Source organism: Schistocerca nitens, chromosome 3 (assembly GCF_023898315.1).
Source record: "Schistocerca nitens isolate TAMUIC-IGC-003100 chromosome 3, iqSchNite1.1, whole genome shotgun sequence".
NCBI classification, from domain to species: domain Eukaryota; kingdom Metazoa; phylum Arthropoda; class Insecta; order Orthoptera; family Acrididae; genus Schistocerca; species Schistocerca nitens.
Window position 1 is genome coordinate 683,527,043 of NC_064616.1, and position 19,030 is coordinate 683,546,072.

The 19,030-nt window shown below is 42.5% G+C and overlaps 1 protein-coding gene across 1 annotated transcript in view; it reads right to left on the reverse strand.

The window, feature by feature from the left end:
• LOC126249714 (glutamate decarboxylase) overlaps positions 1–19,030 on the reverse strand; it is a 262,230-nt gene that overhangs the window by 78,045 nt on the left and 165,155 nt on the right. Inside the window, exons 3-6 of the mRNA XM_049951395.1 lie at positions 5,832–6,029; positions 3,241–3,359; positions 946–1,025; positions 697–868 (exon numbers count right to left, since the gene is read on the reverse strand). Coding sequence (XP_049807352.1) covers positions 697–868; positions 946–1,025; positions 3,241–3,359; positions 5,832–6,029 — 569 coding nt within the window. The remainder of the gene's footprint in view (positions 1–696; positions 869–945; positions 1,026–3,240; positions 3,360–5,831; positions 6,030–19,030) is intronic.

Here is a 19,030-nt window from a genome sequence, read left to right on the forward strand (position 1 = left end):
GGGAGATACAGGTCGGGAACCTTCCTTCATTGAAACAGAGCAGGCGGCATTTATCAGTACTCTCGATTACTTTTGTAGAGCAATCACTCGATAATGTAGCATTCACACAGAATGGAGCCCATCCGCACATCGCAGGTCCTTTTCATCAACCTCTATGAACGAAAACTGTCTGTAATCTTGTTCTCAGCCACTCTTTCATGCAAAAAAGAGATTTCAGAGTTGTCTAGCCTCTACACATTGTCACTTTTGGCTGTCGAGGTACCCAAAGGCACAGAATTACTGAGGTTGGCCGACGTCACTGGCCTTGCTAAAAGAATCTGTGCACTATCAGTTGTCAGGAGCAGCAAATGAGATCTTCTCCAGTGATATGAAGAGTGTCAAGCTTCGTCTGACGAGTGTTCTTTAGTCAAGAGTTTGCCGCTTCAAAAATTTGTAATTATAGCTGTGTTGTGTTGCGAACTTTGAGTAAAGAGCCACTTATGGACGAAAAATGTAAATACTCTTAGAAGTTATTTTTAATTATCAACAAAAGACATACATTTTGAAAGCATCGCTTTACTGGGGATACTTGTAGAATAATTGATATTTACTTCTTCCTTTTTTGCACTTTTTAGTTCAGGGGAAATTACAGAGTGTAGAGTAATATTTTTGGTAGTGACTGCAAGTAGAAAAGAATGTCATTTAGTGAGTACTTACGTCAATATGTAACCACAGTTTGTACTTCTGGCAGATATCAGCAATCGGTTCAATAGGGTCGAAAGAGCCAAGGACTGTTGTTCCAGCTGTTGCATTCACAAAGAACGGTATCTGGCCTCTCATCTTCCGCTCTACAATGAGACGCTCCAGCTCTGATGGAATCATTCGGCCTCTGAAAAGTACAAAGGGAATTAGGCAAGATGTGTATGACTTGTAGACGTGCGTCAGGTTTGCGTGTTGTGTACCTACTTGTCATCAGACGGGACTAGGACGCAGTTGTCGGTACCCAGCCCGCACACCGCAGCGCAGCTCTTCACTGAGTAGTGGCACTGCAACAAAAACTTCCGTTAACATTCGTTTACCACAATTACATGTTTACAGCTGCAAATCCTGTTCAATACGTTACAAATTTGGGTCCTAGAATGATTCCGAAATACAGACCGATCATGGCAGTTGGGTGTCTGGAAAGACGATGTTGTAAATTGGGCAGCTTGGGAGGAGAATCATACGGGCTCTGGAGTACATTTTGTGCCGTGTTTTATATTTTCTCTGAATATATGAGTAATTCTAGATGTTATAACACTCGCCTCTCGCCATCCATGTACAACGCAGATCAGTGATGCTCATAGGCGAACTGGGGAGGGGGAGGGGGCAAAATTTAAATTGACTTGGTTAATAGCTTCATAATACTGTTCTTCCTGCTCTCTCGATCACATTATCACCACCAATGTGATTATCGTCTGATGACGTCTTTGGAATAAGATTTTTTTTTTCAGTTGGTGAAAAGAGCGATAATGCGTTAGTAGGGGATATGGACTGTACGCTCGACACATCAAAATTTACCATCTAATATAGCAGGCAAATCGCAGAAAGTATGATACGTTGCTAGAACTATTTATAGAGTAAAGTAACGCTCGTCCTACGTAGTTTTAATTGATTTTAGGAATTGTGGGGTGTCAGATGAAACTCTACGCAATAGCGAAAAACTGGATTTTAGGAGCCCAATCTCAGTTTAAAACTTGGCAAGTGTCTTTGGAAGATGTCTGAGAGGTTTGGGACTAAGTTTGGAACTTCGTCTCGTCAAATGACTTTTGGGACACAGGCTGCCGTTACAAGTCTGTCTTCTACGAAGAACACATTTACACAGTGACAGTTATTGAACTATGTAGAATAAAATAGTCAAAACTTATGAAAGGTTTGCGTTAGGACGTTCAAACTGCACGGTTGACTGCGGGGCATGATAGGAATTAGTATACGCATGCATGGTTTGGTTTAGCGACGAAGCCCACTTTCATTTGGATGGGTCCGTCAATAAGCAAAATTGGTGCTTTTGGGGCACTGACAGTCAGCATTTCGCGATCGAGAAGTTTCTTCACCCTCAATGGATGACTGTGTGGTGTGCAATGTTCGTTGACGGAACAATCGGTGCTTTATTCTTTGATGACACGGTGACTACCGAACGGTACGTGAAGGTTTTGGAAGATGATTTCATCCAAAGTGACCCTCATTTCGACAAGACGAGCTCGACCCCATCGAAGTAGGAAAGTGTTTGCTGTCCTGGAGGAGCACTTTGGGGACCGCATTCTGGCTCTGGGGTACTCAGAGCCACTGGCATGGGCCTCGATTGGCCGCCATGTTCAAGACAACGTGTAGAGCAAGAACCCAAAAACCATTGCTGAGCTGAAAACAGCCATTCGGGAGGTTATCTACAGTATCGATCTTCCGACACTTCAGCGGGTCATGCAGAATTTCACTATTCCTCTGCGCCACATCATCGCCAATGATGGCAGGCATGTCGAACATGTCATAACCGAAATCTAAATATCTGTAGTGACGTTTACATTTTGATTAAAGTGTGTACACGCCATAGTTTGTAACTACGTTACATTTTTTCATATAGTTCAATAATTGTCACCTGTACCCGAAGTTGTTATAAAACATTAGTGAGCTAGAAATTAAATTCACCGATTGTGTTGGCGTCCATCCTTACTGCTGGTGCCATAGGCAGTCCATCACAATCGCTGTGGTAATTTTCAGCCTTGCTTACCTGATAAAATTAGGTTTCAGGTTTCCTTCTTCGAACGACAATGACTATGGCCATGCTTTCGCACTAACAGAGTGTTATACTTACGCCGTGCTTATATTAACATAACTGTTTTCTTGTAATTTAAACCACGGCAATGCTGCTAAACTTCGTGATTTTGCTGGCACTTATAAATAAAAATGAGGAGAGATTTGGTAGCACGAAAATGTTTCAAAGTATTTGATTCAAAATATACCCTTAATTCCTTAACATCTTGTATCTCAAATTATTTGAGAAACATCACCTTCAAACAGCCTAATGTTGATTTTACTACATACTCATACATGGGAAACAGATCTGCCTTTCACCACACAGTATTAACTACCTACACAGCTACACTCATAAAAGGAGAGAGTCAATCTGCAGATGGAACAAACATTATCTATTGATCCACGTTACGAGTAGATATAATACAGAGAAGTGGAAATTATATATTCAAACAATGTATATTTAAGGAATACCTGATCTGAGGTGTACATGACAAGTTGACCGTTGATGGAATGCAGCCCTTTCTCTTTGTAGCCTGGGAACATTCGATGCCTGGCCGCCAGAAACGCGTACAAGTTGGATACAGAGCCACCTGCAAAAGAATTGTGCTTTCTGTTCATAAAAATAATGTCATTTTGCAATTGCATGGCTTTAAAAGGTTGTATTAGTATGCAAATTACAGCACCATAAATGTTACTGGTTGTGTCTAGAATCATGTTATAACAAGGCCGGCCGAAGTGGCCGTGCGGTTAAAGGCACTGCAGTCTGGAACCGCAAGACCGCAACGGTCGCAGGTTCGAATACTGCCTCGGGCATGGATGTTTGTGATGTCCTTAGGTTAGTTAGGTTTAATTAGTTCTGAGTTCTAGGGGACTAATGACCTCAGCAGTTGAGTCCCATAGTGCTCAGAGCCATTTGAATTTTGTTATAACAATGGGTTTCGAGACTGACATTTATTATTTTCTCAAAAAAATTCACAGTAGGGAAAAGGGTGGTGGAAATCGACACGTAGATCAAACGTTACGCTACTGCGAGTCTTCTCGGACATCTTATCATCCATTACATAATTTTTAGAGTTATTACATTTTGTTTTATTTGTTCCGGAGTGACACTAACTTTGGTGCACTATATGCTATTCAGGTGAAAAGTTACGTTTTCCAGAGAAGAAAGCTATCTAAGATGTTGATATTTTTTGGTGTGTGTGTGTGTGTGTGTGTGTGTGTGTGTGTGTGTGTGTGTGTTTGTGCGTGTGTGTTTGTGCGTGTGTGTTTGTGCGTGTGGTGGAGTGTGGGGTAAACATACGCATTCAATATCTGAAGCATGCAGCAGATATGACGACTTCCAACTACTGTTGCCCTCTTCTGATTCCTGTAAGTAGTTAACAGGGACAAGAAGTCAGACACCGTTTGAAATGAGGATTGCTTGATTATGAGGTAAATAAAACAGGCCAGGTAAGCTTACAGTTATTACTGATTTACTTTTACCTGAATATGTTATTAAAACTTGCAGTTCATTGTATCATTGCATGGATTTGCTGTATAAATATGACACTTTAATAAGCAGAATCTGGTCGTAGTAGTACGTAATGACAGACTGGGGTAACGGTGCTGTGAAAGAGAATAGTTGAGCACTCTCGTGGAGAAAAAGCTGGCTGAAGCTTAGATGGAGAATAAAATAAGGAATGAAGAGAAACACGACACTAGGTTGATAAACAAGAATGGAAGAGCTGTAAGTGAATGTTTCAGTGAGCGACTAGGATAGAAGAAGAAGAAGAAAACCACATGTGAGTAGAAGATACCTGAGTCATCGGAAGTAATCGAAGTTGTGATGATGACGATGACAATGACAATGATTACAATAACTAGTTCACTGGTGAATTTAAATCACTACCGACACATGGGGAAGAACCTAATGAGTTATTTTGCATCTGTGGAGAAGTAAGTAAAGGCAGAAAATTTTGGTACAGGTATGTTGGGTGCACTGGTGTATGTAATGGAGAGGACACCCCAAGACTATGTTTGTGATGACTGCTTTTCGAAGAAATGGACATTCTAAAAACTGTTGAAATGTGAAAATGAAAATGATTACACATTCCATGTTACGGTTTGAATCATTTTAATATTCTGATTTCCTAACAGTAAGTGGCTGTTATTTTCACTCATGTACACAATTCCCCAACCACTGAGGATGATTATCCCATGTGATGGAAACCGTGCGCAGTCGTATATTCGTGATATTTATTTTTTTAACTTCATTGTACCGCTTGTTACTTTTAAATTGGTTTAATATAGTAAAAGTAGAGAACCTATAAATGTAACAAAACAATAATTTTTGCTGAAGTGCGTACTATTCCTATACTTTCCCTTAATACTAATGATCACACACATACTAACAATACATCTCGCTTCTCACATAACAGCGCTTCCCCTTCTGCTATTATTGAAATATCTCATATGATCCTGCCAGCTATTTCCTGTCAATAATAGACAATATAGTTTTCCTTACAAAGGCCTAAGGAATTTGATAACATTATTTTATTTCTTTAATTATTCCTTCCAAATTTCCATTGAATAGATGAGGTTATTTTTACTAAATATTAGGTTACTTGTTAGTGTACTTCATGCAATTTCTTGTTGTTACATATAAAATTCTGAACTGTATTGCTGTTATGTGAATTTCGAACGATTGCACATAGACGTTTCATTATTTTTAACTTAACCTGACGAAACTGAAACCACGCTCCCGTTTGAGTAATATTCACTCTTTTCATTGTCTTACAGCTGATAATTCTTTACACAGTTTTTAACCTTTTTTAACATAAACATAGATAAGTCCTCGGACTTCGTACAAAAAAAACTGTAAACTAAATGCATCAGTAATATAACTTCAGCATGCAGAATTATCATACATACTGCGAACATGGATCTAAATGTAAAACACAACAAACAGACGCTGAAATTCAGTAAGATCTGCATAGTGAGACTACGAGTTACGAATTATTCTTTTTTTAGAAATATTACGTAATATAAATAGGTAATGTTTAAACTGTGGCATCGTAATTTACCGGGAGCGAGGATAGAATCTCCACCGCGCCAGCCGATGATTTCCCTCATGCGTTCGAGCACGACGTGCTCCATGAGGATGAACACGGGCGCTATCTCGTACGTGAACATGTTGGTGTTGGCTGTAGCTGTCAGCCATTCGCCTGCCATTGAGACCAGATCCAGGCCGCATGACAGTTGGTTGAAGAAGTGAGGATGGCCTAGAACAAAGCACAACAATCAATGAGAGTTTCGTAGCATGTGGGCAGCGAAAAACACAGATACATCACTTTCTAATACGTGCCTGAGAATTATTCAGCACAAGCCTAAATTTCTTTAACTTAAGAAAATATTACTTTAAGAAAGTAGTACTAATACCACTGACAGTGGATCTCTTCTGCTGAAAGCTCTTTCCTTTCCATATTATGGGAAGACATAGTACTTACGAAAACAAAAACAAAGAAAAATGCCCCTTAAACATCGGCACTAAAGTGCATGTCTTAAGAGCTATGAGCACTTGTTCGTCTTCGCTACTGTGAGAGACATCTCTGCTACTAACAAGTGCTGAACACTCTGTGTTACGAGTTTTAGAGCTCATATTGACTAGACACTATTTTTTTGTTTTGGTCCATATTAGCTCCTCAAAAGATATGGAAAGTAAAGATTTTGTAGCAGGAGAGGCCCACCGTCAGAGGTATCAGAACGATTTTCGCTGATAAATTTCGATTCGGTTGTTTCCGGACCAGAGTATCATACCCCACGTTGATACATTTACCCTTCTCCATCATCTCTGAAAATTTGTAACATACCCACGGAATCAATCTGTATAGAGAGACAGCTGTCAGTCCTTGCGACAATCGCTGATTATCTGCATCTCTTCTCAAATTTCTCAAAAGAGCTATACCGATGAGAACAGCCTTAGAGATTCACCAGTTTTTCCGACACATACGAACTTAGGACAAGAGTGGCTCAAACTCACAGCTGGGAGGAACTATCCATACACGCAAAGATATTAGTAATTCTGCAGTACTTATGGAAAACTTAGCTGAATATTTCGAAGCTAAGTTTGAAATGTGTCTCTCATGGGAATTTCACAACTACTGTTAAATCGAAAACATTTCAAAAATTGACGGTTTCTCTAGAAGATATGGAGAGGCGGATATTTGGATTAACTTGAAGAGACAGAACACAAGCTAATCGTATGGAAGACGTAATTGTTTCTGTAATGAAATGGAAATGTTTGGGACTGATAGCTAGGCCAATAAATCGAAGATGAAAATTGAACTTTTTTACTCGATTCCAAGAGATAAGAAAATTCCAAGACGGCGACCTAACGGAAGGCACGTGGAGGATATTACAAAGTATGAAGCAGCAGCGTTGCTGCACATGACTCAAGGCTTTAATGCACGGAAAAGTCGGACAAATCAGAGAATGTAGAAAGAAAACTCTCAGAATCATTAAAGAAATATAGTCCATTCTATGGGTGTATCTTTTGGAACCCAGCCACTTACGAACATGTTTCCATCTCCGTCAAAAAGAACAAGCCTGCATTAGGAAAGCAGTGAACGACGTGGGACACTATTCTTTAGGATCTCCTTGCGACTCCGACATTTATAGGAGAAACTGGAGAGAGCGTACTGACGTATGAGAGCGACTGTGTAGAGATGGAACACAAATTATCTGCAAGAAAAGTATTCTTTCCAGAATACATTGCCCGACAGAAAACGTGACGCACCCGGAAGACATGGTCGGATGTCAGTGTGAGCTTCGTACATGTACACACTATCGGCAGGTACTGAAACGCTTGGAGCTGACGTCCACCAGAGTGTGCTAGTGTTGTTAGTGTTTAGTACTGCTACCGGGTTTGGTGAGATACATAAGAGATGTGAACAGCGTCAGATGTTGAATGATCACTGCTGTGTACTACCCGTGTGCGACAGTTTGTTGTACAGCGACTCCATTGGATGTGATGAACTGTTCCTGTTACGCTCAACAAAACTGCGTCATACTGAGGGAAGCGAACGTCAGCCTGAAGTCCAGACAACATCTCACACGAAGGCGTAGTCGGAATGAAAAAAATGCTTATCCAGCAAAGTGCCGAAGCAGAAGAAGCTCGCCACCGCCTCTGGAATGTGCAGTTGGGTAACATTACGGTTCCGGCTAGGCTCCTGCAGGAACTGAGTAAACAACAAAATCAGGACAACGTCATCGCTACCCAATGGCGACGTCTGGCCGCAACAGACTTTTGTCCGTTTTGGGGTGGGATAGCTGCTGTTGGAGAATTACTGGCTAGCAGGCTCTCATAAATACATCCCCCACCCCCTCCCCCCAAATCAGACCCTCACTCTCAGATGTTGACCGATGTTCACTTTACACGATCATATCGAGTAATGCCTAACATCACCGTCCTCATTAGCTGTTAATCTCAAGGCGAGGACTACTGCAGTGCCAGATGAAGTACCCAGTCACCTTGCACGGATTTTTTCTGCAGTATCAGCAGGTACCCGCCTGAGCAGGAGACTGCATGCAGCAAATTGGTGCCTTCGCATCGCTGGGGCACATGTCGGGAGACTATCTTCCGTGGTGACCACATGCCTAGTGCGTCGCATGTTCGAGACTGGGCTAGGAGTTGCCCGGCCTCTCTGTTGCTGTGAGACCTTATCGTTGCTGATCACTACCTACTGCGGGTATATGCTCTCGGCGTCGTCCATTCTGGATACCACGGATTAAATTCTGTCCTTCTTGATGTACGCCGTGACCACCTGGCTGTAAGACTGCCAGAAGCTTCGTCTGTCACACATCGATGGCGGCACGTGGTAACGTCAGCCTTCATCGGCTTCATTGACACCAGCATCCGTCGCGACTAATGCGTGCTGTCTTCTGGGCTGGCAGTTGCTGACATTGGTTCAATACACATCTGCAGCCAACTACGTCATCTGGGAGCAACAGCCTCCCGCCTGTTGCAATCTCATATCTGTATAAAAATGACTAAAGTAGTATTGTAAACAGGGGTGTTTCAAGAACAGTTCGTCAGTGCGTCCTGATCTACGAATGGCCGATTCCTCCGCCACTTTCGGGGTCACCTGTCGGCCCCAACAGCGTTATCAGCACCTGACAGTTCGAAATGGGCCTCATTTTGGGTCTCCATTTGGGCGGCTGGTCGAATCGTGCAGTATACAGATTTGTGGGGTGTTCGGATGTGACAGTGACCCAATGCTGGACTGCCTGGGAACGTGAGGGCAAGTATACTCGCCATCAAGGTTTCCATCGAAATGAACTCCCTACAACATTCTGTGTCATCCCACAACACTGGTTGGAGACTAGCAGCAACCGCAGTAGGGAATTATGGTCCCACGAGTAGGCTGCCTTTAACACCACAATGCGAACGGCTGGGTTCGGAGTGATACTGTGACCGGGAAGGATGAATTACTGATGACAGGGATTTCATTGTGCTCAGGGTTTAATCGTGGTTCTGCACTACTCCAGGTGACCATTGTCGTAGAGTAGGGCAGCAAACTGAGAGAGGTCCCATTCCTTCAGTTTGTTGGAGAGACACAGCTGTGTTATTTCTGGCATCAGAGTGCGGGGAGCCATTGGCTATGATGTCAGATCACGTGTGGTAGTGGTTGAGGGAGCTCTGATGGTGCAACCGTACAACGTGGATATACTGCGTCCTCTTGTGTTACGATTCATGCGACAATTTTGGTGCCACTTTTTAACGGGACAATGTTGGTTCACACATGGCACGTGTCTGTATGAAATGTCTGAGTGATGTTGAGGTACTCCTGTGGCCAGCAACATCCCCAGATACTGTATGTCTCCCATAGAACATTTGTGGCACCAGCTCGGACGTCAACTTCGACCCAGTGCCAGTGTCCAGGTTATCAGGGACCAGTTACAATCTTGTAGAGCAGCTTGCATACGAGAGGATACAACGACATTATGGCACACTTCCCAACCGAATCATTATATTTATCCAGGACAGAGGCGATGTAACATGATGCTGATAAGTGAGGTCATATGTTCTTTGTCACTTTTTTGTCAGTCAGTGTATTTGGTACTACTTCTGGGGCCAAAGCTTTGTCACTCGGAACTTCTGTAGTGGTAGTATATTTTGCATCAGAACACGCATGTCAGTGATGTTGAGAAACAGCTGAAAATCGTTAAAAGAGGAAAAAGCCCAATGGAATCCCTATCAGATCCTACACTGAATTTACGGCTGAGCTAGCTTACTTTTTAACGATAATATACCGTAGATCTCTCGAATAAAAGACAATGCTCATTAGTTGGAAGAAAGCATAGATCACACCCATCTATAATAAGGATACCAAAAGTGATCCAAAATCACCACCCAATATCCTTGACATTTATTTGTTGCAGCATATTAGAACATATCTAAGCTCAAACGCATTGAGTTATCTCGAACAGAATGACCTCCGCTGCTGTTCTGCATGGATTTCGAAAATATCGATCATGTGAAACATAAGTCGTGCTTCCTCACATGGCATCTGGAAAACTTCTGACTTCTGAAAAGCATTTAAATCAGTGCCACACCGACGTTTATTGTCGAAAAGACAGTAGTAAGGGTTTCAAGCGATTCTTGTGACTGGGTTGAGGAGCTATTTATGGAGCGGACGCTTAATTTAGTTCCAGAATAATGGGCATAGAGGAATTATGGAGAAGGTTTAAACGGATTGAAACTACTGCTCTATGTACGTATGTACTGAGTAAATGGATTAAAGACGGAAAAGACCCACCATGGTTTAATAAGAAAATTCGGAAAACGCTGGGGAAGCAAAGACTGTTGCATTGTCAGTTCAAAAGAGGGAGCGCAATAACGAAAGACAAAAGTTAGTTGAGATTCGTGCGTCTGTAAAAATATTTATGCGCGAAGCATACAACTACCACCGAAATACCTTAGCGAACGATCTTGCCGAGAATCCGAGAAAATTCTCGTTCTGCGTAAAATCGCTGAACAAGTCGAAGGCTCCTATCCAGTCACTCTTTGACCAGCCTGCTGCACCAATAGAAAATATCAAAAGGAAAACTGAAGTTTTAAATTTCCCTTTTAAAAAATCATTCAATCAGGAGTACCGAAAAAACATACCGTCGTTTGACCATCGCACGACTCCCGTTATGGAGGACATAGTAAAAGGCACCTCTCGCGTAGAAAAGCAACTGAAAAAGTTGAAAACAAGTAAGTAGCCAGGTCCGGATGGAATCCCAATTCGTAAGAATACTCTACGATATTGACCTCTTACTTAGCTAATTCCCAAGCGACTGGAAGAAAGCGCACGTAACGTCTGTATATAAGAAGGGTAAAAGAATGGACCCGCAAAATTACAGACCAATATCCTTACCATCGGTTTCCTGCAGAATACTTGAACTTATTCTCAGTTCGAATATAATACATTTCGTTGAGACGGGAAAGTTTCTGTCCACGAATCAGCACAATTTTAGAAAGTATTGCTCGTGGAAAACTCAGCTCGCCCTTTTTCGCCCCTTTTTTCACATGATATCCTGCGAACATTGGATGAAGCGCAACAGGCAGATTACATATTCGTAGATGTCTGAAAAGCGTTTGACACTGTGCCCCACTGCAAACTGTTAACGAAAGTAGGAGTACACGGAATAGGTTCCTAGACATGTGACTGGCTAGAAGACTTCTTAAGTGATAGAACACAGTACGTTGACCTCGACGGCGAGTGTTCATCAGAGACAATGACATCGTTAGGAGTGCCCCAGGGAAGTGTGACTGGAACGCTGTTATTCTCCGTATACATAAATGATCTGACGGACAGGATGAGCAGCAGTTTGCGGCTGTTTGCTGATAATACTGTGGTGTACGGCATGGTAACATGGTTGAGTGACTGTATCAGAATACAAGATGACTTAGTCAAAATTTCTAGTTGGTGCGATGTATGACAGTAGCTGTAAATGTAGAAAAATGTACGTTATTGCAGATGAGTAGGAAGAAAACAATCCAGTAGTGTTAGCATACGGCATTAGTAGTGTGCTACATGACACACTGATGTCGATTACATGTCTAGGCGTAACGCTGCAAAGCGATATGAAATGGAACCAGCATGTACGGATTGTAGCAGCGAAGGCGAATGTCGACTTCAGTATATTGGGAGAATGTTAGGGAAGTGTGGTTCATATGTATAGGAGAACGTGTATAGAGCAGTAGTTCAACCCATTCTTGGGCGCTGCTCGAGTGTTAGGGATGCCCATCAAGTCGAAGCAATCCACGGGCGAGGTATCACATTTGGTACCGGTAGTTTCGATCAACACACAAGAATTACGGAGATGCTTCGGGAACTTAAATGGTGATCCCTGGAGAGAATACGACGTTCTCTTCGGGGAACACTCTTGAGAAAATTTAGAGAACCGGCATTTGAACGTGACTGCAGAACGATCCTACTGCAGGCAGCGCACATTTCGCGCAAGGACTACGAAAATACGATCAGAGGAATTAGGGTTCGTACGTATACAGCCGGCCGGAGTGGCCGAGCGGTTCTAGGAGCTTCAGTCTGGAACCGGGCGACCGCTACGGTCGCAGGTTCGAATCCTGCCTCGGGCATGGATGTGTGTGATGTCCGTAGGTTTAAGTAGTTCTAAGTTCTAGGGGACTGATGACCTCAGAAGTTAATTCCCATAGTGCTCAGAGACATTTGAACATTTTTTATTCGTACGTATACATATAAATTGTCATTCTTCCCTCGATCTATTTGACAGTGAAACAGGAAAGAAATTCGCTTCAGGTGTGGCGCAGGGAAGTGCGTTGGGATCCTTGTTGTCCATGTTGCATATTAATGCCCTTTCAGACAATGTTAATAATCTCAGACTTTTCGTAGATTATGGCGTTATCTGTAATGAATTATTGTTCGAAAAAATATTGATCGGGTCTGGATAATGTTTCAAAGTGATGCATAAGTTGGTAGCTTCCTTTAAATGTTCAGAAATGAAAAACTGAGCATTTTACAAAACGGACAAAAGCTATATCGAAAGGCTAAAATGTCAGTGAGCCACAGCTGGAATCGGTCGACTGATACAAATACCTGGATGTACCAACCTGTAGGCATATGAAATGGAGCAATCACATAGGTTTAGTCGTAGGTAAAGCGGATGACGAATTTCAGATGATTCGTAAGATACCAGGAAAATTCAATGATTTTATAGAAGAGATTGCGTACAAAACACTCTTGCGAGACGTCTTAGAATACTTCTCAAGTGTTTGGGACCTGTATACAATGAGAGTAAAAGGTGATACTGAACGTATATGGTTCAAATGGCTCTGAGCACTATGGGACTTAACTTCTAAGGTCATCAGTCCCCTAGAACTTAGAACTACTTAAACCTAACTAACCTAAGGACTGTAGCGCCTAGAACCGCTCGGCCACCCCGGCCGGCATACTGATCGTATACAAAGGAGCGTAGCACGTATGACATAGGATTGTCTCAGCTATGGGATAGCGTCACAGAGATGCTGAACTAGCAATCGCTTGAAGACAGTGCGCACTAACCAGAGAAAGCCTACTTACAATGTATCAAAAACCAGCTTTAAGTAATGAATCTAGGAATTAACTACAACCCCATAGGTATGGCTTTCGTAGGGATCACGAGAGCAACATTAACCTATTGTATAGAGAAGGAGACGTTCAATTAATAGTTCCTCCTATGCTCCATACGTGAATGGAACCGGTCGAAGCACTAGTGACTGGTACCACGGGAAGTACCATCTGCTATGCACTTCACAGTCGATGTAGATGTTATGTTTGCTAGAGATCATGCCACATTGAAGAATTGGGCATTACCTTAAACGACATTTTCAAACTGATTACTAGTTACTTAAGATTAACGACTTGCGATGAAGTCTATCTGTTAAGTGTTGAATCGACTGTGGCAGCCAGATATGGGAAAGCCTAGCCATAAATCCTCACGATTAGAAGTCAAGGATAATGTTGTTCACCAACATCCTAGCCTTTTAGCTGAATGATTTTATCTGAAATCACCCACCAGGAACCTAAGATGCAAACAAAATATCTGTAAATAGTAGTTTGCTTGGGAAATGATTCTTGGTGATATTGGTGAAGAAAAAAGTCATGGCTCATGTCCAAAACTATACCTGATATCCTCTAATGCGTGCTTCAAAAAGTGTAGTTAAGACAAAACCAAATGGTCGTGACCTTGACAAATAATTGTGTAATCCTAATGTGGTCTAGGACATGCCTTCGCTATAGCAGTTGTATCGCCAGTTTTCAAAGAGCCTGTCTAGTGTAATGTATGCATTTGTACACAGTATTTTTTCCATGTTGCCGATGTTTTGTATGTAAAGTACATTATCTTCGTATACCATTATTCGTATGCAAACGTTGTTACTCTTGTTACAAGTAACCTGATAAGCCCTTACATGCGCCGTTATTATATCGCGCTGTAGCTCCACATCCCTACATCACGGAAGGTTGTAATGGTTTATCTCCTCTGAACGCGGTTCCTGTAGCACGTACACATGAAGAAGCGAAAAGACACCTCGTACCAACATGCCAAGTTCTTTTTACGCCCGAAACGAAAAGAGTGAAAAACGTAGCTAAACTGATGCTAAGAAAATTATATCACGAAATGGTAGAAATGGTAGAAATGATAGAACAGAAGCGGAGGAAATGAGGATTTGACAGGTAAGGACGCCAATAATATCGCAAGGAAAAAGTGATGGAAAATTATTTTATTCCATAGAACTAAACAAGGAATACAAAGGATTAAGTTATCAAAAATAGTTTATTTTCAAGCCATAACAAGAACAGAACACGAGAGTGGATTGCCCTAAGAAAAGTGAGCATAAACTCAGTTACACGTGACCAGTTCACTTGCTATTCGTCTGAAAGACTGACTTTTGTGACAAGACTGGTAAGTTGTTCACGATTTCATTTTATTTCCTAATCAACGGACGTAAATATTATTTCTTGATCCATAGACGTATCGTGGAAAAAAAGACTTTACTTACATCGTCGTGCGCATGCGGGATTGTTTGCACAAACTACTTAACACAGGGTTTAATTTACTTGGGACACGTACTGCACTGACGAAAAACAATCGCAACTCTAAAAAATAATTAATGAAATTTCGGGAATACATTTGTCTATGTAACATATTTAAGTGATTAACATTGTAAGATTACAGGTAAACGTAAACGCGAGGTAAATCACTGAAAATGTGAAATTCTGCTACATTAATAACCGTTGTAACCACCAGAACGTTGAATGCAAGCATGCTAACGTGCGTACATTGTGTTGTACAGGTGCTGGATGTCAGTTTTTGGGATGGAGTTCCACGCCTGTTGCACTTGGTCGGTCAGTACAGAGACGGTTGATGCTGTTTGTGGATGACGCTGGAGTTGTCGTCTAATGATATCCCATATGTAATCGACTGGAGACAGATCTGGTGAGCGAGCAGGCAAAGGCAACATTTCGACACTCTATAGAACATATTGTGTTACAACAGCGGTATGTGGGCGAGCGTTACTCTGTTGGAAAACACTCCTTGGAATGCTGCTCACGAATGGCATCACAACAGGTCGAATCACCAGATGGACGTACAGATTTTCAGTCAGGGTGAATGGGATAACCTCGACAGTGCTCCTACTGTCGTATGAAATCTCATACCAGAACATAACTCAGACCATAACTCCAGTTGTAGGTCCAGTGTGTCTCGCACGCAGACAGGTTGGTTGCAGGCCCACAAGAGACCTACTTCTAACCAACACACTGTCCTCACTGGCACCGAAGCAGAATCAGCTTTCATCAGAAAACAGGACAGACCTCCACCCTGCCCTCCAATGCTCTCCCGCTTGACACCAGGGAGTCGCAAATGGCGGTGGTTTTGGGTCAGCAGGATGCACGCTACAGGACGTCTAGCTCGGAGCTTTCCTTGAAGTAACCGATTTGTATCTGTTTGTTGTGTCACTGTGATACCATCTGCCGCTCAAATTGCTGCTGCAGATGCAGTACGATTCGCCAGAGCCAAACGCCGAACACGATGGTCTTCCCTCTCGATAGTGCCATGTGGCTATTCGGAGCCCTGTCTTGTTGCGACTGTCCATTCCCGTGTTCACTCCTGCCAGCAATCATATACAGAGGCTACATTCCTGCCAAGTCTTTCTGTGATATCACATAAGGAACATCCAGCGTCTTGTAATCCTATTACACGACCTCGTTCAAACTTAGTGAAGGGGTGATAATGGCGTCTTTGTCGCCTTAAAGGCATTCTTGACCTACATCAGCTCACCACGTCCAATCTCGAAAGTAACTAACGCTCACGACCGTTACAGCGTGTATTTAAGCAAACCTGATTTGCATCCACATAGCAGCGCAACCAGCGCCAGCCTTATACGACTGGCGTGAAATCTGACTAGCCATCATCTTTCAGATGTAGGAACACGGCTACCAACTTTCGTTTATGTCGTGCAACTCCGTCTTGGTAGTGCAATTTCTTTTCCGTCAGTGTGTATGGCTTTTGTGTAGCGTTAGAGTGAATGTTTTCTTGAGACCTGTAGAGGATACTACCACACTAATGCGATGATATAGTGACAATGACGGTGTTTTAATTGTAATAAATTTGTGATTGACAAAGAGCTTTGCCTCTCGTCCAAATGAACGCTAATATTCTCCCTAGGAATAAAAAATGGTAGTTTCAGTGAGAGTGAACCGTTAGAACTACTTCCAAACAGACTAGAATTCTCAAAAAAATCTATAGTACATAATTGAAGTAATTATGCGTATGTACTTCGACTTAACTGTACCTTGTTGTTCATGATTCCATATTTATTTTGTTTTTATTTATCTTTTCAGGTTAATGTTTTTTTTTTGTCCTCTGATATAATTAACTGCATATTCAAATTTTAGATTTGTGCAAATAGTGGTGCAAACTGTAGTGAATGGTTCACTTTCACCGACGTCATAGTACTAGTCGAAACCGTTGTGTATAAGTTCTGCATTTGTCGGCTAAATAAGGGCGTGATACTGAATGTGTTAGTCTGCTGTTTGTCTCAAGCTGATTTTTTTGACAGGCGTAATGCTAGGTGTTGTGCGATCTATCATAAATATCTCAACAATTATAACTGCTTATGAATGTGTCTGCAAAGCACGTGAATGAGTAATTGCGTGCGTATTTCATTTAATGTCTCGCTCTATTGCTCGTAAATGTTTCTGAGATATCGACAGTAACGGGAAATTACGTTGCGCGCTGGTGACAATGGCAGTAATTCATTAGAAGTCTGTTCAAATTGCTAACGAATTCTCGGAAAGCAATAAATTTTGTTCGCAACGGTTAAACTCGTTCTCTGACTGCAACAAAAGGGGAAAGAGGTTATCTTCATCGCTGGCGTATTTGTAAAGCCTGATGTGTCAGCGCTTGGATACTCCAATGTCGTAGAAATAAAAACAATACTGAAGTTTTAATTACGGGTATGTATCTTTCACGCAATGAGAAATAACACGAAATCACCAAAAGTTCGCTGGGAAACATCTGATATGTGAACAAAAACGACGGGGTCCTCCCGTATATCAAGCGCAATGCGTCCCATAACTTATAATTTTACAAGACGGTTAAGCTTATCGTAAACAGTGGTTGGTGCGGCGTATAGTAGGAAACGTGTCCTTGAATAATGAGAGACGGCGTTGGCACAGAGATATACGGTCCTGTCATATTAATGTGACCACCGCCTATGTTCGACGTCAACGTGCAATAACCGCTCACAGACGTCAGGCTGAAGTACTAGCAGTGGAAGGTGTATAAAGCGTGTGGAGGTGAAGCAGCAAATTGTGCTGTCGTTGTCGTAATGCGGAAACGGAGCGATTTATGTGACGTCCAAACGGGCCGATCATTGGCTTTCGGGCCAAAGGTGCAAGTATTTCTGAAACGGCTGGGTGTGTGAACTGTTCGCGTACTGCCGTGGTTAAAATACGCTGTGGCTGGAAAAATGGCGCTATTCAAATGACGCCGAGGCAACTGTGGCAGCACGGGCCATAGATGGCAGTGGTGAACGACGGTTACCGAGATGTGTACGTGCGAACAGACGGACAACTTTTGAAGTCACTGACCACCCAGGTGGACAGAAGATTTCTGGAAACGAGTGGCTTGGAGAGATGATTACGCTATGCCCTGTGGAAATCCTATTGAAGGGTTTGAGCTCGGCGGATACCTGGCATCATACGTATCGCCAACACTGAATTGCAGAAGAAATGGTGTTACGGTATGTGGGTGTTTTCCTCGGCTAAGTTGTGATACTCTTATTGTGCTTTCGAAAACGCTAAATGCGGAAGGATATTAACACATTTTTAGCATTGTGTACTACGTAAAGTAGAGAAATATTTCTGAGACGATGATTGCTTGCATTAGTATGACAATGCACCAAGTCATAGAGCAGCATCTGTGTGGCAATGGCGTGTGGATAACAACATTCTTGAAATGGACTGGCAATGCCCAGAGCCCAAACCTGAACCCAGTGGAACAACTTTGGGATGAATTAGAACGTCAATTTCGCTCCAGATGCCAGCGTCCAATATTACCACCTTCCTTGGTTTCAGCGTACTGCTGTTCCTCCACAGACACTTAGAAACCTCACTGAAAGCGTCACCAGCAGAGTTGAAGTCGTCATAAAGGTGAAGGGTGGACATACCCCATATTAATGGCCACTAATTGGTATCCGGATACTTTAGATCAAATAGTGTACACAAAACTTTTGTCTCGCGATGTCTACGGAATATACACTACTGGCCATTAAAATTGCTGCACCACGAAGATGACGTGCTACAGACGCGAAATTTAACCGACAGGAAGAAGATGCTGTGATATGCAAATGATTAGCTTTTCAGGGCATTCACACAAGGTTGGCGCCGGTGGCAACACCTACAACATGCTGACATGAGGAAAGTTCCCAACCGATTTCTCACACACAAACAGCAGTTGACCGGCGTTGTCTGGTGAAACGTTGTTGTGATGCCTCGTGTAAGGAGGAGAAATGCGTACCATCACGTTTCCGACTTTGATAAAGGTGGGATTGTAGCCTATCGCGATTGCGGTTTATCGTATCGCGACATTGCTGGTCGCGTTGGTCGAGAATATGGAATATGGAATTGGTGGGCTCAGGAGGGCAATACGGAACGCCGTGCTGGATCCCAATGGCCTCGCATCACTAGCAGTCGAGATGACAGGCATCTTATCC